This window comes from Furipterus horrens, unplaced genomic scaffold (genome assembly GCF_987537825.1).
Source record: "Furipterus horrens unplaced genomic scaffold, mFurHor1.1.pri manual_scaffold_20, whole genome shotgun sequence".
Lineage (NCBI taxonomy): Eukaryota > Metazoa > Chordata > Mammalia > Chiroptera > Furipteridae > Furipterus > Furipterus horrens.
Window position 1 is genome coordinate 3,270,841 of NW_028327190.1, and position 27,032 is coordinate 3,297,872.

Below are 27,032 nucleotides of genomic sequence, written 5' to 3' on the forward strand. Positions count from 1 at the left end.
GGGGGACCGTCACTCCGAGGCCCGGGAGGGAGAAAAATGCTCTTTGTTTTGCCTTTGTTTCCCTCCAGCTGGAGGGCGGCCTGGATAAACAGCTGCTGGGAAACTCACTGGGTGGCTTGAGCCTCTTTATTTGTTAATTGCAAAGCAGTGGAGACAAAATTGCGTCCAAGAACTGCAGCTATGAGGAACAAGTCAAAGGTAAGGAAGAGAGATTAAGCAGAGTAAGCTACCTCATATACCCTCTGCTGCCTTTTCCTCCAAATGTGGTTCTCCAGAGGCAGCAGCTGTTAACATTGAATTTACTTCATCAAGCAAGGTGAATTAGGGAGAGCCCCATTTAGGGAAAGTACCTGCAAATCACCCACACACCTGCTGCCACCTATTCATCAATGTAAACCTGTTCTAGTTTTTTTTTTTTTTTTTTTTTAAGGCTGGTCTTCCTGGAGTGACACTGGCCTCATTTCAGCCAACTATTATTATCCCCATTTACAGATGAGAAACATTGCTATGTTCTTGTCTAATACCGGAAAGCTAGGGATTTAGAACATGGTCGGTACCCTTTGAGAAGCTTAATGCTTCCTTAAAAACTTTGTGCCAGATTTCTCCCTCTTGCTTTTCCTGAGTTGCTTTTTACACTGCCTGGTGTCTTGGGAGGCTGGCTAGTGAACTATATGAGGCCTTGCCCTCCAGATTCCAGGTGGCATCAGCCAGGAGGATCCCTGAGGAGATCAGAAAGGGGAGGAGAGCAGGTTCCCTTCAGACCCATGTGGAGCGGTGCTGGGTGGACCCCACCATCAGTATCTCTCCCTCTAGGCGCCCCTTTCTCCTCACTTCCCCTTCCAGGTGCTGGGAGCTCAGTATACCTGGGTGTGGTGAGGGCTTACCTGTCACAAAGGCAGGAGTAAACTTCCCTTTTCGTTGTGATCTTCCTGTCTTCTGCCTACACTTCTTTGAACAGACCACTTTATTAAGCACTGCTTAAATATCCTAACTTTGAACTATCCTAACCGTCTGTTTCCCGGAACCCTGAAACAAGTGTCAATCTTACATAAAGCAGACAACTGTTTGAGAGAATATAACATACTAACTTGTTGTTAAGAACTGTAGCTTTCAAAGATGGAGGAATTGTGAAGAATCGATATGCAAGATCTCTATCAAGCCCAAGGGCCACTATGGCATGGACGTGCCATTTATGATCCAGGAGAAGCTTCTGTGTCCCTCAAGCCTACTACATAGGACTCAGAGCACAATATTAAAGAGGCTTTCTTTTGTCTTTGTTACAGCTTCCCCTTGACACGTGATTTTGAAAGAAACCATCCTATATAGGTGAAGAATGGCTGTCAAAGTTACTGCTGTAGTGGAAGGCAGTGAACCCTATATTTTCTTTTCTGGAAAGAAGGTACCTGAAAGTTACAGGGGTTTTCAACTACCTGTGATGAGGATGCCCAATGTGATGGCAGAGTGGGAGGCAGGGAAAGGTCAAGTGCAGACCTAGGAAGTAAAGATGGTATATGGAGTCTGCTCCGCCTACCCCCAATGCATTCTTCCAATGTTTAGAACTCGACCTTCATCTTTCACAAGAACAGCTCAAGAAACAAAATGGAGGCAACCTGTGTTCCCAATCCTTATGGTTCAGCAGCATAATGAAGTGTGCAGGATTGTAGTGAAAACTGTGCAGAAACATGGGAACGGTGTACGATATAAAATTGAATAAAGTAGAACATGAAGCAGTGCATATGCCATGGTTACATCTGAAAAGATATACATGTACACAGATTCTGGAAGGACACAACAGCAACAAAAATCTAGTGTGTTGGAGTGATAAAGCTCTAGGTTTCCTTTCTCTGATTTTTGGTCTTTTGTGTCTTTGTTGGAAGAGATAGAGGGCCTCTCTTTTGAGATTTTTTATTTATTTATTCTTAGAGAAGGGAAGGGAGGGAGAAAGAAGAGAGAAACATTGGCGTGAGAGAGAAACATCGATCGGTTGCCTCTCTTACAGGTGCCCCAATGGGGACCTGGCCTGCTATCCAGGCATGTGCCCTGAGCAGGAATTGAACCAGTGACTTCTCACTTTAATGGATGATGCCCAACCAGTTGAGCCACACTGGTTAGGGCACTACTTGGCCTCTTGACCCATTGTATATCTTGCTCAGAATGCCAGGACTAAAACATTTTTATTTTAATCAGAGTTTCTCTCAACTCAGGGATTCCTTGAATCTGCATGTTTATTCCCAAGTAACTTATTGAAATCCCTTACTTGCTATTAAGTTGAAACCTGAGCCTGCCAGTAGTACCTGCATGTGGGTATCCCTTCCAGATTTTTCATGAAATTTACCCTGAGGGCCCTCATGGGTGGGCTCCCTTCCTCTTTTGAATGCTGATTCTTACATTGGTTTGGCCATATCTCTGCAGGGCTTTTCTTAAGGGACAAAGGAAGCGTTTAAGGCCTGTCTCTGAAGTATTGTTATTTCCAAACACAATTCTTTTATTTTTTACTCTTTTCAAAGCAGCAGAAATGCATACGTTTTTGCAAAGAGATGAGAGGTTGTTTAGCTATTGAACTATACTTTGGCTATTACAATAACTAATGATTAGACGAGGGGATTACCCTGGAAAGGGCTACCATTTGAAAACTTCGTCTTTTTCATAAAGTAATTAAAAATGATTGCAGACAAGTTTCCTCTTCTTCTCTTCCCCCAGCTCCCTACTATTCTTTTTGCTCACTCCTCTCTCCCTCCCTAACCTGAACTTGATTGACTAATTCATGAGGTATCTTGACCCCCTTCTTCCTTGCTGCCTCTTACCAAAGGATATGGGAAGCCAGAGTTTCTGATGGCCAGGGCTGGCCACGTGACCCAATTATGGCCAAGGAAACATAAATGGAAATGTGTTAGGGGGCTTCCGGGACAGACCTGGCTTCTCCATGAAAAGGACAGAGAAGGGAGATCATCGGTAGAGCCTATTTCCCCATCTTCCTGTCTTGAAGGCAGACAGAATCTCTGGGTTTGCAACAGCAATCTTGTCCCCGCGACACAACCAGCATTCAGATGAAAAACGCAAAGATGGCAGAGTAGAAATAGTGCAAGAGCCTGGTCTTTGATGACCTTTTTTCCCAGCTGAGCCAGTGATGGCACACCACCCCCATCGAACTTAATGTCAGTGATAAAAGCAAAGCCCTGGTTCAATACTCTGTGAATTACTATGACCTGCAGAGGAAGCCATTCAAAACTGATACATACCCTTCACCCTTTTTTCCTTCTTTTCATCTGCCTCCCCTTTTGTGTTTTCTTCTTTCCCTGTATGGGCTGAATGCTCCCTCCATTCATATGTTGAAGTTCTAACCTCTAGTACCTCAGAATGTGACTGTATTTGGAGATACTTAAAGAGGTAATCAAATTAAAATAAAATCAAAGTGGGCGTGGATTTAAAAAGAGGAAATTTAGACACAGAGATGGACAGAGAACAGACATGTACAGACACAGGGAGATGGTCATCTATACGCTTAAGAAAGACACCTCTGAAGAAATCAACCGTGATGATACTTTTATCTTAAGCAAGCCTCCAGAAATGTGAGAAACTACATTTCTTTTGTTTAAAAAAGTAATAAGTAAAAAGCAGCTGAAATTCATTCTCTCATAGTTATAGAGGCCAGAGAAGTCTAAGATCAACGTGTTGGCAGGTTGGTTTCTTGTGAGAGCGTCCTGTTTTGCTGGAAATCTGTGGTACACCTGACCCCCAACTTTGTCTTTGCATGGTTTCTCCCTGTGTCCAGGGCAGCAATCATAATGAATCGAGGCCACCCTAATAACGTCATTTTAACTTGATCACTTCTGTAGAGACCCTGTCTCCAAATTAAGGTCATGTTCTGAAGTTCTGCACATTAGGACTTAGGCATGTGAATTTGAAAGCGACACAATTCAACCTACAACACTACCCAAGCTAGAAACCCTAGAGTGAGCTTTGAGTGTTCCCTCTCTCTGCTCCCTGACTCCAATCTTGAACCAAGCTCTGTTGCTTCTCTTCTTGTCTGCTCCCAAGTCTGCACTTTCATCTTCAGGTGACCTCTGTCCCCAACACATCTTCTCCAGTAAGCTTTTCCTGAAAACTGCTGTAGTCCTAAGGTCGCACAGTACTAGGTTTGTTACATTGCTCTAGCTGTTCGAGGACACACAGTCACTCTCTAGCACTTCTGAAATCAAATTGGAAAGCCCCTTCCTTGTTCCAGAGCTCTCCATACCTCCCTCATAAATCACCACTCCCTGGGGAGGCTGCCTCGTCCTCAGGAGACACCACGTCCTATATGTTTCTTCTTCCAAGCCTTTATGCAATTTCCATTGCTTAGAATATGCTTCTCTGACTGTTCTAAACTTATAAAGACCAGCCTAAGTCATACTTATTAGTGGCAACCTTTCCCGATGGTTCCCTTCTTAGAATCTTACTAGGTTGTACTATACTCAATATTTACCACTCTGTTCTTCCTTCCTTTCTTCCTTTCTTCCTTCCTTCTTTCCTTCTTTTCTTTCTTTCTTTCTTTCTTTCTTTCTTTCTTTCTTTCTTTCTTTCTTTCTTTCTTCCTTCCTTTCTCTCTCTCTCTCACTCTCTCTTTCTTTTTCTTTCTTTCTTCCTCTCTCTCTCTCTCTCTCTCTCTCTCTCTCTCTCTCTCTCTCTCTCTCTCTCTCTCTTTTACCATTTTAATATGTGAGTCTGTTCAAGCAAGCTGGGTTATCAAACTAAAGAGGTTCGCCACTTGAGGTGCTCTAATCAAGAAGGAGGCATGGTAGTTTTATTTTGAGGTAGATGGAATTGACATAGTCCAAATGTCAGACATGGAATTCAAAACAATGATGGTGAAGAAGCTCAATATACTCGACAACCTCAAAAACAACTACGACAACCTCCAAGGAAGTTACCAACAGCTGCAAGAAAATTACAGGGAACTTGCAGAGAACTACACCAGCATAAAAAAGACATAGAAACTATCAACAAGAACCAGGAAGAAATGAAGAATGCAATCTCTGAACCGAATAACACAGTAGAAGCAGTCAAAAGCAGAGTAAACGAGGCAGAGGATTGTATTAGTGAGTTAGAGGACAATGTAGGAAAAAATTCTCAGACGATACAGCAAAATGAAAAAAGATTTAAAAAGTATGAAGAAGAGATAAGGGAGTTGCAGGATAGCATAAGGAAGAGCAATATAAGAGTAATCAGAATCAAAGAGGAATCAGAAGAACAAGGAATAGATAAACTGATAGGAAAAATAGTGACAGAAAAATTTCCCAACCTGATGAGAGAAAGAGTTATGCAAGTCCAGAAAGCACAGAGAGTTCCAATAAAGAGGAACCCCCCAAAACCCACTCCAAGGCACATCATAGTTAAAATGGCAACATTCCAAGACAGAGAATCCTAAAATCAGCAAGAGAAAAACAGCAAATAACTTACAAGGGAGCTCCAATAAGGCTGTCAACCGATTTCTCAACAGAAACACTACAAGCCACAAGGGAATGGTCAAAAATATTTCAAGCAATGAAAAACAAAGGCCTACAACCAAGAATATTCGACCCGGCAAGGCTCTCACTCAAAATAGAAGGGGAAATAAGGAGTTTCTCAGACAAAGGAAGACTAAAAGAATACATCTCCACCAAACCAGCATTGCAAGAGATGCTAAAGGGAATAGTCTAAGAAAAAGAAAGAGAAAAAAAAATTTATATATATATATATACATAAAGAGTAGAGGAACAGAGGTTCAAAGGGAAATGAATAAATACATGTTGAGAATAACCTTAAATGTAAAAGGATTAAATGCCCCAATTAAAAGACATAGGGTAACAGAATGGATAAGAAAACAGAACCCACATATTTGCTTTCTACAAGAAACACACCTCAAAACAAAAGATTTACATAGACTGAAAGTAAAGGGATATAAAAAAGTATTCCAAGCAAACAGACCTGAAAAAAAAGCTGGCGTAGCAGTACTCATATCAGACAAAACGGATTTCAAAGCAAGGGCAATACAAAGAGACAAAGAAGGACATTTCATAATACTTAAAGGAACAGTCCATCAAGAAGATATACCTGGCTGCTGTGGCTCAGTGGATTGAGCGTCAGCCTGCGAGCCAAGTGTCGGTGGTTCGATTCCCAGTCAGGGCACATGACTCGGTTGCACATCAGGTCCCCAGTTGGGGGCGCGAGTGAGAGGTAACCACACAGTGATGTTTCTCTCCCTCTCTTTCTCCTTTCCCTCTCTCTAAAAATAAATAAATAAATAAACAAACTAACAAATAAATTATTAAAAAAAAAAAAGAAGATATAACACTGATAAACATATATGCACCCGACATAGGAGCACCCAAATACATAAAGCAAATAGTAGAAGACCACAAGAAGGATATTAACAACGACACACTCATAGTAGGGGACTTCAACACTCCATTATCAACAACAGACAGATCATCCAAGCAAAGAAACACCAAGGATATACAGGCATTGAACAACACACTAAACCACACGGAATTAACTGATATATATATATATATATATATATATATATATACAGAACTTTTCACCCCAAAGAAGCAAAATGTACATTCTTTTCAAAGGCACATGGGACGTTTTCAAAGATAGACCATATGATAGGACACAAAACAAGCCTCAACAAATTCAAGAAAATTGAAATGATATCAAGCATCATTTCAGACCACAATGCCTTGAAACGAAACATCAACCTCAGAGAAAAGAATCAAAGACACCCAAACTCATGGAGAATGAATAACACGCTATTAAATAACGAATGGGTTAACAATGACATCAAAGAGGAAATCAAGAAATTTCTAGAAACTAATGACAATGAACACACAACAGCCCAAAACCTATGGGACACGGCAAAAGCAGTCCTAAGAGGGAAGTTCATAGCAATACAGGCATATCTGAAAAGAACAGAAGAAGCTCAAGTAAAAAAAAAAACAAACAAAAAATAAAACTAATCCTAAAGCTACAAGAACTAGAACAACAGCAACAAACAAAGCCTAGGGCAAGAAGAAGAAAGGAAATCCTCAAGATCAGAGCAGAATTAAGTGACATAGACACTAAATAAACACTCCAAAAAATCAACAAAACCAAGAGCTGGTTCTTTGAAAAAATAAACAAAATCGATAAGCCTCTAGCCAGGTTCATCAAGAAGAAAAGAGAGAAGACACAAATAAACAAAATCAGAAAGGAAAGAGGAGAAATCACGACTGATACCTCAGAAATACAAACAATTGTAAGAAATTACTACAGACAACTGTATGGCAAGAAATTCGACAACCTAGAAGAAATGAACAAATTTCTAGAAACGTATAACCTTCCAAAACTGAACCAAGAAGAAGTAGAAAGTCTCGACAGACCAATAACAAAGGAGGAAATCGAAACAGCGATCCAAAAGCTCCCTGCACACAAAAGCCCTGGACCGGATGGCTTCACAGGCAAATTTTACAAAACATTGAGGGAAGAACTAACTCCTACCCTAACCAAACTATTCCAAAAAATCCAAGAAGAGGGAAAAAATCCCAAACTCTTTCTACCCTAATTCTAAACCAGGTCAAGACACAACGAAGAAAAAGAACTACAGGCCAATATCACTGATGAACATAGATGCTAAAATCCTCAATACGATTTTGGCAAACAGGATCCAGCAATACATCAAAAAGATCATACACCATGATCAAGTGGGATTCATCCCGGGGATGCAAGGATGGTTTAATATTCTCAAAGCAATAAATATAACACATCACCTAAACAAAATGAAAGACAAAAATCACATGATCCTATCTATAGATGCAGAGAAAGCATTTGATAAAGTACAACACCCATTGATGATGAAAACACTCAGCAAAATGGGAATAGAGGGAGCATACGTTAACATAATTAAGGCTATATAGGAGAAGCCCGAAGCCAACATCATACTCAATGGACAAAAACTGAAAGCGTTCCCCTGAAATCAGGAACTCGACAAGGCTGTCCACTCTCTCCACTCCTATTCAACATAGTGTTGGAAGTCCTAGCCACAGCAATCAGACAAGACAAAGAAATAGAAGGCATCCAAATTGGGAAAGAAGACGTAAAACTATCACTATTTGCAGACGACATGATAGCATACCTAGAAAACCCTATAAACTCCACTAAAAGACTACTCGATATAATAAGTGAATTTGGCAAAATAGCAGGGTACAAAATAAGTATACAGAAATCTAAGGCATTTCTGTACACCAACAATAAACTATCGGAGACAGAGGCAAAAGAGAAAATACCATTTACTATAGCAGCAAGAAAAACAAAATACCTAGGAATAAACTTAACCAAAGAGATAAAAAGACCCGTACACTGAAAATCACGCCACATTGAAGGAAGATACAAAAAAAATAGAAGCAAATACCATCTTCTTGGATGGGAAGAATCAACATCATCAAAATGGCCCTACTACCCAAAGCAATTTACAGATTCAATGCAATCCCTATTAAAATGCCATTGACATATTTCACTGACCTAGAACAAATACTCCAAAAATTCATATGGAACCAAAAAGACCCCGAATAGCAAAAGCAATCTTGAGACAGAAGAACACAGCAGGAGGAATCACGATACCAGACATCAAACAATACTACAAAGCCACTGTGATCAAAAGAGTCTGGTACTGGCATAAGAACAGACACATAGATCAGTGGAACACAATAGAGAGTCCAGAAAACAACCCAGGCCTCTATGGTCAACTAATCTTTGATAAAGGAGGAAGGGACATAAAATGGAGTGAGAAGAGCCTCTCTAACTAATGGTGCTGGGAAAACTGGACAGGGACGTGCAAAAAAATGAAACTAGACCACCAACTTACACCACACACGAGAATAAACTCAAGATGGATTAAAGACTTAAATGTAAGACGTGACACCACAAAAGTCCTAGAGGAAAACGTAGGCAGGAAAATTTCAGATATCCCACGTAACAATATCTTCACGGATACATCTCCTAAGGCAAGAGAAATAAAGGAAAAAATAAACAAATGCGACTACATCAAACTAAAGAGTTTCTGCTCAGCAAAAGAAAACATCAGCACGATGAAAAGGAAACCAACCATATGGGAAAACATATCTGCCAATGATATCGCAGACAGGGGACTGATCTCCAAAATATATAAGGAGCTTATATGACTCAACATCAAGAAAATAAACAACCCAATTAAATAACGGGCGAAGGACCTGAACAAACACTTCTCCGAAGAGGACATACAGAAGGTCCATAGGCACATGAAAAAATGCTCAACATCATTGGCCATCAGGGAGATGCAAATAAAAACCACAATGAGACACCACTTTACACCTGTCAGAATGGTCATCATCAACAAATCAACAAACAACAAATACTGGCCAGGATGTGGAGAAACGGAAACCTACTGCACTGTTGGCGGGAATGCAGACTGGTGCAGCCACTATGCAAAACAGTATGGAATTACCTCAGAAAACTAAAAATGGAACTGCCTTTTGAAACAGCGATTCCACTGCTAGGATTATACCCGAAAAATCCTAAAACCCTAATTCAAAAAAACCTATGCACCCCTATGTTCATAGCAGCCCTGTTTATAATAGCTAAGTGCTGGAAACAGCCTAAGTGCCCATCTGTAGATGAGTGGATCAAAACACTGTGGTACATTTACACAATGGAATACTATGTAGCAGAAAGAAAGAAGGAACGCCTGCCATTTGCGACAACATGGATGGAACTAGAGAGAATTATGCTTAGTGAAATAAGCCAGGCAAAGATAGCAAAATACCGTATGATATCACCTAATACAGGAAACTAAAGAGCAACACAAACAAACGAACTGAATAGGACAAAGACTAGAATAGCAGTCAGTAGTGGGGAGGGGGGAGGGAGAGAAGGGGGATAAGTATGGGAAGGGACTAGTCAAGGAATGTGTATAAACGACTCATGGACATGGACAATGGGGAGGGATATGATTGTGGGAGAAGGGATGGGCTGGGTGGGGGGAGCAATGGGGGACAATGGGACAACTGTAATTGAAAAACCAAAAAATAAATAAATAAAAGGAAAAATAAATAAATAAAACAAACCAGCAAACATAAAACAAGCGAAATTATCATTGAGTGATACCTCTGACCACAAAGGAATCAATAACAAAAGTAACAGGAATATCCCCAAATACTTTGAAACTAAACAATGCACCACATTGATCAAAGGGGAAATATTAAGGCAAATAAAAACGCATTGAACTGAATGAGTATGAAAATACAATACATCAAAGTTTGTAGGACACAGAGCACTGCTGCAAGAGAAATTTATAGCCCACTGTCTATATTAGAAAAGAGGAAACGTCTAAAAGTCAATCTAAGCTCCAAATCAAGACTAGAAAAAGAAGAGCAAAATAAATCCAAAGCAAAGATAAAGTAGGGAATATTCAAGATAAAAGCAAAAATTGATGAAATAGAAAATAGAAAAATCAATAGAGAAAATTAATAAAACAGAACGCTGGTTCTTTGCAAAGATCAATAAAATTGACAAACCTCTAGCAAGACTGACAATTAAATACAAATTAGCAATAGCAGAAATGAAACAAAGGATATCATTACAGACCCTATGATAGATATAAACTTGACAACTTAATTGAAATGGAAAAATCCCTTGGAAATCAGAAAAGACCAGGATATACTCAGTATTTAATACATAATTTGAATAGTTCCATTGTTTTAAAGGGATTACATTTGTAATTAAAAAAAGTCTTTTGGCCCAAAATATTTCACTGGAGAATGAAACTAAATGTTTAAAGAATAACTAACATCAATTCTATACCATCTCTCTAAGACACAGAAGAGGAGGAAATACCTTACAACTACTTATATGAGAACACTTTTACCATGATACCAAACCATACAAAGACAGTATGAGAAAAGAAAACTACAGACCGATATCCCTCATGAAAATAGACTCAAAATCTTTAGCAAGCTGTTGCAAACAGAACGTAGCCAAATATAAGAAGTATGTTATATGCCATGACCTAGTGAGGTTTATTCTAGGGATGCGAGGCTGGTTCAAAAAAATCAATCCACGTTAATAGGCCAAGGAATCCATGAGCACAAAAAGAAAGCTATGAGAGCTAATAAACCAGCTCAAGGGTACAGGACATAAGATCATACAAAACTCAGTTGTATTTCTATTGAATTGTATTTCTATTTCAATTGTATTCATTTGCAAGAAACAATGTGAAAATAAAATTAAGACAATTCTACTTACGATGACATCAAAAATAATAAAAGATTTAGAAAATAAATGTAATCAAAGAACTACAAGACTTGTACACCGAGACCCACAAAATATCGAGAGAAATTAAAGACCTAAACAAATGTAAAGACATCCCATGTTCATCAAGTAGGATACTTAATATTGTTAAGATGGCAGCCCTCAAATTGATCTACAGAATCAATACAATCTGTATCAAAATCTGTGCAGAGAAGAGTTAACATAGTGGGCCTGACAATGCTATCGTTTTTGAAAATCCTGCTTGCAAGGTTGGCCCTTGGCTGGGATCTAGGAACTTGGATTTGGTCGGAGGGAAGGGCTCCCACTATCCCAACTGATGAGAGTAGCTTATTGTACCTTAACTGTTTGTGCAAACAATATGATTTATGGTGAACAACAGCTTTCCCCCTGGGACTCTGGGATTTTGGTATGTGCTAGGCAGAGGGTGCCTGGAGGACCAGCCCCTAATGAAAGCTCTTGGCACTGTCTCTAATGAACTGTCCTCATAAACAGCATTTCCACACAAGTTGTCACAACTCTTCATTGCAAAAAGCTATACTAAGTGAAAGCAGTCACAACAGACTACCTATTATATGGTTCCATTTATATTAAATGTCCAGAATAAGTCAATCTATACATCCACAAAGCAGATTACTGGCCGCCAACAGCTGGAGAGGTATAGAGTTGGGGGAGTTACGATAGCTAAAGGGCATGAGGTCTCTTTTTTTGGTGATGAAGATGTTCTAGAATCTATTTTGGTGATGACTGCACAACTCTGTGAGTACACTGAAAGTCACTGAATTGTACACTTTATATGGATGGTATTTGAATTAGGTGTCAATGAAGCTGTTATACAATTACAGTGGGTAATAAAATATATTGGTTCTTTAAAAAGTCTGTTGAAGAGTGACAGGAAAGACTCCATGGAACCAGTGAGGAAGTTGGTTCAATAAGCCAGGCAATTTGTACCAAAATAGTCCAATGTTCTTGGTCACGGCCAAGCAGTTCTATATGGTTCTGGGCACAGCAATTCTTGAACAACCGTTATCAGTAATTTTCTTTCTTTTAAAAAAAAATTGCGATATAACAGACATATAACAAACATATCAGTTTTCGATGCACACACTGATTTTGAATTATATAAATAGCCTTAAGCACTTACTAATATATATGAACCTAATAGTACCCCTGGCAGGAGAAATGACAATGAGTAAAACAGACTCATTCTGTATTTGGAAAGGTAACGCTCATAATGAAATAACTACCAACACACGAAAGAACATGATACGTGCCAAAGCAAGGCTAAAATACAACTGCTAAGGATTTCAGAGGACATGTTGTTCGGCACACCATTATTGCCAGTACAGTCACTGTTGTCATATTCAGCCCAACATCACCAAGAATGATTACTGAGTGTCTAAGTACATGAGCAACTCTTAAGAGTCTATACAGAGAGTTAGGCGAAGTTCTTCCTTGAACCTAACACATCTTTTTGATGGGACTACTAAGGAAATAGTACATTAATGTTATAAGTGTGTCATCTCTATTATAAATAATTATGAAATATTAGGTTATAAATGTAACATACATAAAACGGCAGGTTTTCGGATGCAAGTTATTCTAGAGGGGGGATTCGCCGAGTTCCCTTTTAATTTGAGGAATGCCTTGGCAAAATGGGTTTTTGTATGGAGTGATCTTGTACCGTGTGGAAACACGTTTCCCAAGCAGCTGCGAACTCCTAGTGGCCACACGAACTCATTACCATCTAGCTTTGAGAGCAACAGGCACAGAAAGGTTAAGTCTGACATCCCTGCGGGGCAACTACCTGACAAAGCTGAAGACTAGGGCAGTCTTCATCCTATTTAAATGTCCCTAAAACCAGGGGCGATCCTGAAGGGTGTGTGGGCGGATCGATGCCTATAAGCACTATGAGGGAACCTGAAGAGGTTTATGCTTCCAGATCCCCTTTCTTTCCTCCGAGGCCTTTGTTTGAAACATTTATTGACAAATAAAGACACTCTCTGGAGGGAAGGAGAAAAACTGTCAGCAACTAATATTACATTTAAATACTTTTCTGTCAGAAAAGTTTGTTGGTCTGATAAAAAACGAAAAAGAATCCCGACTAACAGCCTAGTTTCCTCAGCCACTTCTCCAGCTCTGACATAAACATTTTTTTAAAGCACCATTAACAAGCCATACATGGATTGAAAGCTAAAGCTACACACGGGAGAGCCGCTCCCCACCAGTCAGTAACGGAAAAAAGACGAAACAAAACAGAACATAACAAAACAAACAGATGAGGGGCAGAGGGATAAGGGACTAACCGCCTCGGAATTACCACGTCAGACCAGCGGCCTCACGACCAACGGTTTCAGACCAACCGCCTCACACTAACGGCCAACAGGTGGTGCGCGGACCCTAGCATGCTCACCGGCAGGGCGAGATAACCGATCAACACTTTTCAACCAGGCTTGAAACCACCAGAGAGGGCCAAAAATTCAGACTAGGTACCTTTTACCCTTGCTTTTTTTGCTATGGGGATTCCTCTTCTGCATCTTCGGACCCTAGAAGAGAGTAAACGCGTGCTAATCTCTGAGCACACACACGTAAACCCCCGTCCCCAAGATAATGGAAGCGGCTCGTACTGGAAGTGGCTCATACCGGAAGTGGCTGAACCACCAATCAAATGGCCTCTCTGGGCTCCATTTTGCCGTTAATAAAACCTGGATTAAAATAGTACCCATATCATACAGCTGCGTGAGAAATAAATGAGATAATGCATGCAAAACACAGCACCGGGCAAATGTTCAGACCTGCAGAGTTAGAAACGCTGGGAGGGGGCCCAACTATCTGTTTCAATACGCTCTCCGGGTGATTCTGAGGCATGCCTGAAGTGTGAGTTTTTGCTTTATGAAGAACGCTGCCCACTCAAATAGCTAACCAAAATCTTTGTTATTATTTCAGATTCCATGACTCCATGCTTTCTGAATTATGTTTCCTGCCTGAACTTTCAAAACCGTTATTTGTTTCTTGAGCCCAACTCTGTAGCCCGTATCACCACGGATACGAAGAGAAAGAGAGAACCTGTCTTCAAGGTTTCAGTGTAGGTGATCCAAGAATAGGAAAAGTTGATTAAACCTAATGGTCACAGTATCATTGCATAAACTAAATTAGGGAGGCTAAATCTGAGGCTGAAAGATACTTGGTGGCACTGACAGGCAGACCAGTTTCATGAAGGCTGATAGTTCGGTTCAGTTCAACTTCATGTTGCCATTATTCATAATAATTACATTACAAACACAGGTTCCATTTTTATTAATAGCTCTTTCAAATCAAATACAAACTGAAAGCATAGTTAAAGTGTGATTTGTATGGCTATTCACAAGTTTGTATGGAGGAGAAGATATTTGGATAGAATAAACAAGGCTAGAAAATGAATGATGGTCTTAGGGGGAAAAAAAGGTGACCAAAGCTTCTGGGTTTAACATATTTATGTTTGTCTCTTAGAGGATAACCTAAGTGCATACTACTTTACACATATCCACACACTAATGTAGCATGTTCCTTTTTTTTTTTTTTTGACTCTGAACATCCTTTCTTCCCCATCTGTCAGTACGGGACACTCTGAGAGCCTCAGCAGCTTAAGAGAAAGAAGAGGCAGTACCATATGACTGAGCCTCCTTGCATTTTCATTACTGGTTTATCATCCAAAAACTGCTCTTGTTAGCCTCCAGGATGACAAGGTTGGGGTACCATGGGACAGGGCTCTAATCATCAATAAGAGTTCTCTCTTTGTCGTTTGGAGGATTTGATAAGACATTTTTCCAGGCCCAGATCACAGATTTTCCCTTCTGGGCTTGGAGACACAGAGGGTTTTTTGTTTGTTTGTTTGTCCGTTTGTTTGTTTGTTTTGTTTTTTTAACCTTAGGGATATACATTCTTGTGCTTGGAGAATAAATAAACATTTCCTTTCTTTGCTTCTTATTCCATAGACATGAGCCAGACACAGGAGCTCCAACTTAAATATCAGAAGTTCCCCGTGACAAAAGATTGGTAAAGGAAAAACAAGTTCTATACTGTGGATTTTAGCCCATCGCTATTGACGAAAGCTCCCTTCTTGACCAAAATTAAATTTTAATAAAAGCTGTGTGTATTTAAGGTATATAACATAATGGTTTGATATAGTCAGGCTTATCTGAACCTTCTTCTCAATTAGGCCTCACCTTTGGCTTATAAAAACTCCAACTTTCAGTTTTTATGAGCTCAAGGCATGTCCTTAGAATGATGATCCCAGCCTCCTTAATATACCGGCCTGAGAAAGCTCAACATTGCCAAAAGAATTCCCTGTCTGTTTCAGCCAAAACCTGACCATGGGCCCCTGCCTCCCCTCCCTTTTCATAGAGCATTTACAGAACTTGTAATTGTAAATCCTTTCTCTGTCCCTCTGAGACATATCTTCTACAACCCAGAAATATCTGTTTCCAGGACCTGGGAGCCATCCCTTCGAAATGTAATCATCAAGAAAGACAGAGCCTCTGTTTCCCAATCTCTATGGAAGGATAGGAGTTCAACTTTGATAAGTGCCAGTTAGCAAACGCAGAGGCCCTGATCATGGTGATCAAACTCCGTTGGCCCCCAAAATGTCCCTCAATACTTTTCCTTTAGCACACCCCAGCATTTAAAGGGCTCCTGCCTTTTGTTGCACTGGAGTTGAGCTCTAGTTATCTAAAGTCTCTCCTCTACTGCAGTAGCCTGAATAAAATCTACCTTGCCACCTTTAACAGATGTCCAGCTCTGTTTCTCTTCGATGCCATGAACTAAAAAGATCAGAACTGGACAACAAGTTTAAGACATGAAATCCTAGAGGTAACAGGGAAAGTAACAAATGAAGTCAGACCAAGACTATGAAACCCTAGCGTTTAGGAGAGTCATCTCAACCGATCTTTTAAAAATTCAGATGCAGTTCTTCTCATGTAGGAGGTTAAAGTGGAGACATGTGGAAAAAATAAAAGGAGAGAACAAAATAATACTTGAGCGCCCTGCAAGTCATTTGGTTGTGGGCGAGTGGTTCCACACTGGGGATAAGCTAAAGGCACCCCAAAGTGTAATAGATGACCTTCTAAAGAATACCGTACCAAGAAACCCAGCACTGGCGATAGTGGAGAATAATAAAGAGGGGCTTGAGGAGCCTCTGAAAGGCTGACCCTGTCCCAAGACTATTGGCTTTTATTCTGGGCTAATAATGTTTCATGATGAAGGTTAGAGCTTGTTGGACCAGTTAGGCACCCAGGATCCTAAGGACACCCAACTTTGTGCTGTTATTGTCAGCTATAGAAAGAAACAGCAATGTCATGAAGTAGAAGTCCTAGTGCTAGCTGGTGGTCAAGGCTTTAGGAGAGTATGGGGAGTTGAGGAAAGAACGAACATCTTATGTCAGACTGGAAGGATTATCATAGCATCCAAATGCACGAGAAAAGAATTATTTCAAGTTCTTATGAAATAACCTACTCCAATATTGCACAAGTCTTCTGAACTTCTTTTTGACTAAAAGTGTCTTAATGGCGAGATAAAACCACAGAAGCTGCTAAGGAAGTCTCCAACTTTCTATTTTCATACCTTCATTCAGGATACCCAGAAAGGACTTTGATTAACTCTGTCTCTAACTCTGAACCTTCAGGGGGGAAACCAAAGAAAATTAAGCTAAGATGTGAAAATCAACACTGCTCTGTGAAAAATAGACTCTACTGGTAACGAGTATGATTAGATTGTTCTGGAAGTCCAGCAAGAAGAAGAAAGAGAAAGGAGGTTTCAAGGTGTGAACTGGACAAAACATGAAAGGATTATGTGTACCCTTCTAGAGAGAACAGAAGGTTGTCATACAGAAGGCAGTTTGAGGTGGTTTTCATATGAAGAGATGTTGAGTTTGCCAGCCTGCTACACTTTTGCTGCAGTTGCTATGGTTTCAGGCATTGTGACCCAACAAACTCTGGTGTCATGTCCCAGGGTCATAAGCAGCAGGAAAGGCTTTGGCCCTTCAGTCTTGTCCAACTGCTGACAAGGGCAGCAGCCAGCTGCGGGTACCCGAGAACTTGACACTGCTCAGATCCATCTAAAGGGACACATCTCCTTTCTTGGTGGCACATTTTCAGCCAAAAGAACTTCATTATCAAGGTAATGAGTTTATATATTTTGTTGTTGTTGTTGTTGTTGTTTTTTACAGTTCTTTAGAATCTGGACACGAGAGACCTCTTTGCCTCCCTCTCTTTGTTTCTAGGCTAGTGATCTCTAGTTCTGGGAAAAAAGAAACCCCCTCTTTTGAGGGTATGGGAAGCCTTTTCCTAAATGTTTGGGAGACCCTCAAAGATCTTGGAGGGTTGGGGGGGTCATAAAGGGTAGGCATGTAATACTATCCGGTGAAAGGATAGCTGAGTATAGGAGGGAGAGAGGGAGAGAAAAATGGAAGAAGGTAAAGGGAGGAAGGGAGGGGGGAAAAAGAGGGGAAGAGGAGAAGGGAGCTAGAGGTTAAAGGGGTCTAAATTTTGAAGGAAGTTGGAGGAGAGGAATTCAATAGCCCTCTACCATTTGGCAAAAAGTTTCTCTTGTTAGTTAAAAAACAAAGTCAAATCCAAGTACGAGGTACCAAAACAATTCTACTGAACCCATAACTGTGTCTTCCTGTACATGGGTCTAAGGTCTTACATAACAAACATTATTTAGGGCTTTTTCCACTTTCTTTTTACTTTTAATTCCAGGCTGGGGTGGGAGGTGGTGGGGAGTGGTAAGAGAAGTTGGCAGAGATGATTATTCTTTCAAAAATAAAATTAAATATGGTTCTATGGGATCGGGGCCTGGTTTTTATAGCTATTAGACCGAGTTTTCTCAGTGTTCAGAATCTTGTTCTATTGTGGGATCTCATATGTTGTTTTAATTAAAAAGGTTATTTTTTCACTCTACTAGTGTTGGCCTTAGTCTTCTCCAATGGCTCTATGTGGTAAGTGTTACAGCTGTTTATCCCATTTCACTCCTTATATCATGAGAAAGGCTCTGGTTGAACTGGGGTTAACTAAAATTCAATTAAGGGGGATGAGGTATGCTTGATTCCTTGAAGGTGCTTAAGAATGGCAAAGGAAGTAGAGGCAGGTGAGATTTAGTGGAGTTTAGTAGAAATAAGTCTCTAAAGTTAATCTCCACGTTCTCTAAACTTCCTTTTAAATTTGCTTCCCAACGAAGTATGCTAAAATGATCCTGATAATTTCAGAGAATCCCTTTCCCACTACTCACCCCACCAGTTTCTAGCCTAACCCAATATGAACTACATAGCTGAGTTCCAGGGCCTTCTTATCCAAACTGAGCCAGTTTCTAAAAACCATATATAAGCCTTTCAGATTCCTTTTCTTTTGTCTTTCCAGAGGCCTGATAATATTGAGTGGTTACACAGCGCCAGGGGTGTGTGCAAGGTCAAGCTCCATAGCCCAAAAGGACAGCAAGAACAGGAACGGAAAGTGGTAAGATACTAAATTACTCCTACTAAGGGGTGGAAAGGATTGCTTTATGGATACAGATATCCTGGAACCCAGAATAGACTAATGGAGGGTGAGTGTCGTTTCTCTAAGATATCAAGTTCAGTAAAGTTTGTGGGCTGGGGGGTGGGGGTGGGGGCGGGGGCGGGGCGCAGTATGCTTATACATCACAGAGGGACACGTGAAGGGAGGGGGAGAATGAAGAGTAGCTGGGGAGGGGGGTGGGGGGAGCCTCAGGGGAGGGAGGAGTGGTGGTTGCCTAGTTTTACCAGCCTAATGGAATCATAATAATATCAGCTAGCTACAAGTAAGTTGCACTCAAGTGGGACTCCCACAGGAGGGCAAAATGTGTAATACTTCACATTTTTTATCACGTTCAAATGCCATTCGTACTGTTATGTATTTAATGCTTTTTTAATTGACTGACATTTAAAAATTACCATCAACCTAAGCAATATTATCCATAATGTCACAGGTTTTATGTTTTAGTATGTATTTTTCCTACTAAACAACAAAAAAGTACATATATTAAACACAGAAATGTTTATCCATGTATCACTTAAAGTTTTCTATAACATCAGTAGCAAAAACACCACTTTTGGGGAACGCTACGGTAGTTGAAAGTGCTCTAACTGAAAGCCAGGGAATTGGTTTCTTTTTTTTTTTTTTAATGTTTATTTATTTATTTATTTATAATTTTATTTTTTGGTTATTCAATTACAGTTGTCCCATTTCCCCCCATTGCTCCTCCCTCCCAGCCCATCCCTTCTCCCACAGTTATATCCCTCCTCGTTGTCAATGTCCATGAGTCATTCATATACATTCCTTGACTAGACCCTTCCCTTACTTATCCCCCTTCTCCCGCTCCCCCCTCCCCCCTACTGACTACTATTCTAGTCTTTGCCTATTTAGTTCGTTTGTTTGTGTTGCTCTTTAGTTTCCTGAATTGAGTTCTAATGTAAGTTTCAGCTTTGAGTTTGCGTCAGTTGGGCAAGGCACCTTTCTTCTTACTTTTTTCAGTAAATGTAGGTATTGTAATTTGGGCATCTCTGACAGGTAGGTATTCTTATCTAGGAAATACAATAATGATAAGATTCTCTCTGCCTAATAGCATTTATTGAGTACTTACTATGTACAGGTACTCTGCTGAAAGCTTTGTATTCACTCTCAATCAATCCTCACAAGAACCCCTATGCGGTAGGTGCTTTATCGTCTCAAAGAGAAACCGCAGTCTTTTCTCTAGAATTTTCCTCAATACGCTGTCCTAATTTGGTGCAGATATGCTTTGTCGATGTGTCCACCCTGAAAGTGGAAGATAAAGGTTCCAAGGTGAGTATTCTCTGCTCCCCTCATAGTTGGAATGAGTGAGAAACTGCTGAAAGAGTTATCAGTGGCAGCATAATAAAAGGGAAAGTCTGTGCCAGAGGGTGGAAGGATGGAGGAGATTCAGGTGGGCAGCCATCATTTTTGAAAACCCCAAACCCCCGGTTGAGAATATACTGTCACTCTTGATGCCAAATCTCATTCTAGAAGGAACTTAATTTGCTGGTAGGCCTGAAAGAATTACAGCATGGAAGGTAGCATGTCAGAGCAGTGAGAAAACTGTCCAAAAGTTTGACGATTCATGAAATATGATTCCTAAGATTTATGGATTTGTGAATGCCTCTGGAGGGGTAGTAATTTGTGAGGAGAACAATATCTCATTCTTCAAACATTAGCTAGCATCACAAGCCTACTTATCCTTCTCCATTGAAAGGAAAAGATAAGAGATATGACATTCATGTTTTGGAGAGGGCAGCTTGGAGAAGTCTCAAAAAGCAGTTATTCATAAGAATCTCACCACTTCATCCCATAGGATGCTGGTGGTTCCTGTTCCGGAGGTGACCTAATGCAACACCATCTGAAAGAGAAAGAAATTATTATAATCAAGGCTACTGAGAGGCAAAACCAGTCTAAGGTATGCTTAGCTTCCGAGTCCACCCTTTCTAATTCCCAGAGTCCAGTGCTGACACCGAAGACTCTGGTTCACAAAAGGTAAGAGAAATATTTCCAAACAAGCCCCTACATTTGACTACTATGATATTCCAGAGTTCACAGGCCTAAGTTCAAAGTCAGGTAAGTTTAATGTCCAGGTATCTAACAATGGCACTAATCACAGAGGTTCAGAATGCCCTTCCCTGATTGCAGGTCCCTACTCCAAACAGAATCTTGCTACCCTTATCCTAACAAAGATGTGGAATGAAAGCATGATCTTTTTCAGTGCTTTCTGTTGTCTTCTAATGGGCTTGTGTGCTCCACATTGCCCAGTGTCCAAAAAAAAAATAAATAAAAAAAATAAAAAAAGAACAAACATATATGGAACAGAGAGAATCCACAATGACCAAGAACTGTAGTGGCTTGTTCCCCAAACCTGTTGCCTAAGAGATTACAGACTGTTAGGTAGCGTAAAGTTAGAAGCAATTCGATTTGGATACCACTGTCACATGCAAGTCCTTTTGTTTTTCTGTAACTACCTAAATTATATCTGTTGGGCTCCTGGCCCATGACAAGTCACCTTCACAGTCCTACAAACCTGGAGTAGTTGATATTGAAATAGGATATTTGGTTTTATCTCAAAGGAGTCAATTTTTTTTTTTTGTTCTGCATCTCTATGCTTATCTTATAACCAGGAACAACATTTCTGGCCTCAGACACATTTGGAGTGATGAGAGTGGCTCCTAAGGAAGAAAAAAAGTTTAAAAATATTCTTCAAAGAGTTTTGGGTTTAGTTGGAAGGAGGACTCCATTTTGAAGTCTTAAGAAAGGGATAAATTATACCTAATGTTTATTCTTAAAAGTGCAGCACATATTTCCTACACATAATGCAGGTGTCCTTGATTGTAACCTAAACCCATTTTCAAAATGTTGAACTTATCATGACCTCAAACTTCTAGGGATTCAGTAGAAAGTAAGGAGATGAAGCAATGGAAGGGGTAAAGAGGACGATGGTACTTAGCAAGGAGTGGAAGACATGTATAATACATATACACATATCTAGACATGAGCATATGCACATAATTTACACTGACACACAGCAATATATACAAAATAATTTATACGAGCAGTGACACACACATCCCTGGCTACGTGTCTGCATATGACACTGATGAACACACACAAGCATTGAAACAACACATGTGTGTGTATATTCATAAACAATGACTCACCTACACAAAGGTATAGAGTCAGCTGCATTGACATACCCACATGTGACACATCAACATCTATATATGCATCCATGCACACTATGCATAAACATGCACACTACACATAAACATACACACATGAGCCTCGATCAAAACACAGTGACTGTACAAGTTCAGGTGATAGGCATGCACTCTTACACAGGGTGGGGCAAAAGTAGGTTTACAGTTATGAGTATGTGAAACGGTTTATTCTTGAATTATTACTTATTATTTTCCATACATACAACTGCAAACCTACTTTTCGCCCCACTCTGTAAATATACCTCATGTTGATACGCACACATACAAACTTAAGCAAAGTGACACTAACAACATTTGAATGCACTGATACATACCTTGACACAAATACAATGACATCCCCACTCACGTATTCACACAAGTACTCAAATACCCAGGGTGTGTGCAACACTGACACACATTCTCAATCATTCACGTAGCATATAAATATAACATAAACTGATACCCAATTTATTGACGTACACAGTCATTATATTAGCACCGATCCACATTGAACATAAACATTTATTGATGTATTATCTATTATCTATTAATTACTATATATGTTAACATGTGAATTTATTCTTTTTTTATTCTTTTTTTTAAATAAATAAAAGATTAATTAGTTATTTTAACAATAGGAAATAACAATCCCTCCCTCTCAGACATTAAGACCCTTTATAATCTTATAAAGGACAATGGGCGAAGGTCTCAAGCTCCTCTAGCTGCTTCAAGCTGGACATGGTTGTCGTTCGTCCTACCTACCCTTGGCCCAGACATCCCTAATAAGAGTGGGGGTGTGGAGGGGAGGGTTGCCTTCCCACATGGGGAAGGATCGTGCAGACTCCAGGTCAGTTGGCTGTCCCCAGACAACGGCGTGCTTGGTTTAACAGGCTGGCATCCTTGTTGTATTCTGGGGGCAACAGATTTGGCAAAAGGGTTTAAAGACATCTTCAATCCATAACCACTAGATGACAAAAGGCAGGGATTAATTTTTCAATGTTCCACATTAGGGAAAAGAAACGGGCTTCTTTGGAGGAAGGTGTGCCAGGCGTATCTCACCTGTCCAAAACCCTTTTGCCCATTCTACTTAGTTTGGGCTGAGGGAAATAGTTTAGCTTTCCCCATTCTTAGACCTCTGGGCCCTTTCGGTCCAAGCCATTAGGATAGAACAGAGAAACCAGTTTTAAAGTGAAGCCCACAAACCACCCCATTCTTCACCAACCCAGCCACTTAGTTCAGCCAAACCGTTGAGTCTCAGGAGGCCGCGCTGCAGACAGGATTAATACACATATAGGTATAGCTCCATGATACATTCTATTAGATTTGTATTATGAACAAACATGCAGATCACTCAAATCGACACTTGTCATTTACATATTCAGACACACTGACATACACATTCATTTTTACATTCACACAGTGTACAAAATGTACACGCTATCATGCACACGTTGGCCCGTACAGGAAACATATAAAATCGGTATTGATGTCAACACATTGTTACACAGGCTTACACACAGGCAGGCATACATGTGCACTGACATGTGCACACGGACACACACGCTAACAACACAGACTGAACATTCTCACATCTACTGAGATGTCCCCACTTATGAATTGCTATACTGTTATTCACACACACACACACATGACAGACACATTGATACATTTTTGACACATGTTGAGATAAGCACACGTGCTCATGTGAAATTGACACGCTACCACTTGTGCTCAAAGGGATATAATTATGTATTATGTTTCCATGCAAATCCTAAAGGGTAAACCCCTAATGTATGCAGTTTAGAAAGATATGTCTTCTAAATAAAATAAGGGGGAAAGTAGCCTCCCCAAACTCTTAGGTGTTCTTTTTTTTTTTTTTTTTTTTTAGATGGACGGATCTATATGCCTTTTCACACAAGCTCCCTCTGATCCTATAACTGTTGTAAATTGGCTTCTAAATGATATCCAGAAGTATGCCTTGGGTTTCGAACATGCACTAAGTCCCTCAGCCTCTAGCTGCAAACATAAAATAGGAGATGAAAATGAACATCACAAATTACCCTCTGCAAACTGCTACAGCATCTATGATGATAAACTGAATATCGATTACATGGCCAATAGACCTCAAAGCCCACATGTAGACATGACTGCAGCCAAGAATACCAACAAAAATCAGAGTCCTTCCACCTCTCCAGCAAAATCTTCTAGCACTAACAGGGCAGTAATCTCTCCTGAGGGAGAATGTCCCATGGATGACCTTTCCTTCACCATCATCCGGCTATCTAATCTGGTAATGGAGATGCCTTGTAATGAAATCAAGAAGTTGGAAAATGGAAGCAAATGCTTTCGTCATTCAATCTATCCACCCTCTGGGAACAAAGGGAAAAACACTCCCCGCAGCGCTGTGAGCAAGATCGTTTCTGACATGGCCCATGATGCTGAGGAAATATCCTATGTGGAAAGGCGGGACACTGGAGAAGAGGGCAGGGAAGGTGGCAGGAAAAAGTTTATGTATAGTCAATTATCCAACAAGAACAAGGGGGTAGACAAAGAGATGTGCCAACAAGAGAGCAAAGATTTTTCACACTCTATCAGTAAAGGACTCACGGTTTATGCAAATCAGGTGGCATCTGACCTGATGGTCTCCATTTTGAAGACCTTGAAAGTGCATGCTCCTGGGAAGCCAATTCCCGCTTGTGTGGTCCTGAAGAGGGTGTTGTTAAAACACACCCAGGAAGTTGTCTCTGATTTGATTGATTCCTGCTTGAAGAACCTGCATAATATCACTGCGGCCCTGATGACTGACTGCGACTTTATCTCAGCTGTCAAGAAGAGTCTGTTCAACCACGGAAAACAAAATGCTACACATATAATGGAGGCCATGCTGAAGCGCCTGGCTACTGTTCTGCTTGGAGAGAAGGAGTCTAAATCACAGCCTCTGTTGTACGCATCCTTGAAGGCCGGCTCCCACAGTCTCAAATACGAGAACCAAAGTCAAAACCAAAGTCTTGAATTCTCCACCATGAAAACTGAATTGAAGGGGAAGGACAAATGCAAAATAAAACCAGAGGAGTGCAAGTCATTGATTAGCGCTGAAAGAGTTGCTGAACACATCCTCAAGGAGAGCCTGTCCATGTGGAACCAAAAACAACGAAACCAAGGCGAGATGGCTGGCAAAGCATGCGTGAGTAAGGAAGAAAAAAGAGAGAAGATCAGCCCTTCCACAGAGTCACTGGCGAAGGACTTGATTGTCTCTGCCCCTATGCTGATTCAGTACCACCTGACCCAGCAGGCCGAGGCCAAAGATGCACTTGAAGATGACTATCCTGGTTCCACCATAGGCCATAGGACTCAGAGTGCCCAATTTGAAAAGAACGCAAGTGACCAAAGTGCCAAGGCACTTTCAGTGAAACATCTAGAATCTTGTGGAGCTCCTGGGCCATCTACCTCTGTAAAGGAGACTCAACAACAGGCGGAGTGCCAAAAGTCCGATATGTCAAACATCATTCTATCACTGATTCAGAAACTGCTCAGTGAGACCTCCTTCAACAGTGAAGAGCAATCTGAAGGGGAGAGCAAGCCTTCTGAGCCCAGGCCAAACAAAGCAACTTCAATGTCCAAGAGAGGGGAAAAACAATTCCAGGAGAATTTAGACCTTGATTTTGCCAGCGGGATGATGCAAATGAACTGGCAATTCATCAATCAACTGGTAGAACCTGTGAGGAAGCTGTGCCTTATCATGGCTAGGTATCACAACAACAGGGAAGCCCTGGCCGAATTGGAAGAACAAGCAGCCTTGGTACACAACCCAAGTTTCCAAGTTGGTGGCCCCAGATGCAGTCACAGTAGTGCAATGTCACAGAACTATCGAGAGTTTTCTGGGCCGGAAGTCATCATCAATAATTGGTGCTCAACAAGTAGCTTGCAGAAACAGCTCCAGGCTGTCCTGCAGTGGATTGCAGCCTCCCAATTTAAGGTGCCTGTGCTCTGTTTCGTGAGAGATGATGATGGACAACTGGAGAAGGTAAGCAATGGCAAAGCACAAGAAGAAAGATGGTTAGACTGGGCAGGGGAAGGGAGGCAAAACTGTACTTAGGGCTCACGAGCAGTCCAAATTTTTCTCAAGTATGCTCTTTACTATGTGCTTTATGAATTACTTTATCCTCATAAAAAGACACAAAAGCAATGAACCATTAATTGAGGCTGTAGCACCTCGGGGTCTGCACATTTCAGCCAAGAGGAGGCGAGAAAGATTAGCTTTTTTTTTTTTTTTTTTTAAATTCAGTGACCCTTTAAACAAACTACTTGGTAAAATATGTTTTAGGAAGGTGGGGGAGATGGCCACCCCTAACCTTGACCTAGCAATCAGCACAGACTAACCAAAAGACCCAGGCCTTGGAGAGAAGTATTTAGTAAAGACAACTGATTCCAGGTTTTGTTTTTTGATGCTCAAAATGAAGTTATGTTTTTCATTTTGATCTATGACATTAGAGGAGGGTCAAGGAAAAAGGAGAGGGAAGGCAGTCCTGGATCAGCGAAAGCTTTTACTCTAATCTTAGTCATGGGCGGAAAGGTGGGTGCGGGGGGTAGTTCACTTTATCCACCTGAGACCTTTCTTCAAAAGTATCACATGACTCAAGCTATCTCTGCTCCCTCCACAGCTTCCAGAAGTTTCAGCTAAGGCAGCAGAGAAGGGGTACAGTGTTGGAGATCTCCTTCGAGAAGTAATGAGGTTTGCCAAGGAACGACAACTGGATGAAGCCATGGACAACATGGCTAGAAAACAACTGCTGGACTGGCTGCTCACTAACTTGTAAACTAACAGTCCCTTCAACAACTCTGTAGCTAGTCACCCCATCCCCACAGCAGCATTCCATGCCATCTGGGCGCCCCTTCATTAGGCAAGTTGAACAACACACTACACGACTGTCTTTCCCAATACGTCTGAGCAGTTGGACTATGCAAGTACAAGGTGTTAAATAAG

The 27,032-nt window shown here is 40.7% G+C and overlaps 1 protein-coding gene across 1 annotated transcript; it reads left to right on the forward strand.

Moving 5' to 3' along the window:
* Positions 1-180: 180 nt before the first annotated feature.
* LOC149990260 (A-kinase anchor protein 4-like) lies at positions 181-27,032 on the forward strand. Its single transcript, XM_090265514.1, has 6 exons — positions 181-198; positions 18,693-18,788; positions 20,082-20,132; positions 20,659-20,760; positions 23,937-26,072; positions 26,710-27,032. Exons 1-6 carry the CDS (start codon positions 181-183, stop codon positions 26,863-26,865), a joined length of 2,559 nt encoding a protein of 852 aa, XP_090121640.1. The 3' UTR covers positions 26,866-27,032.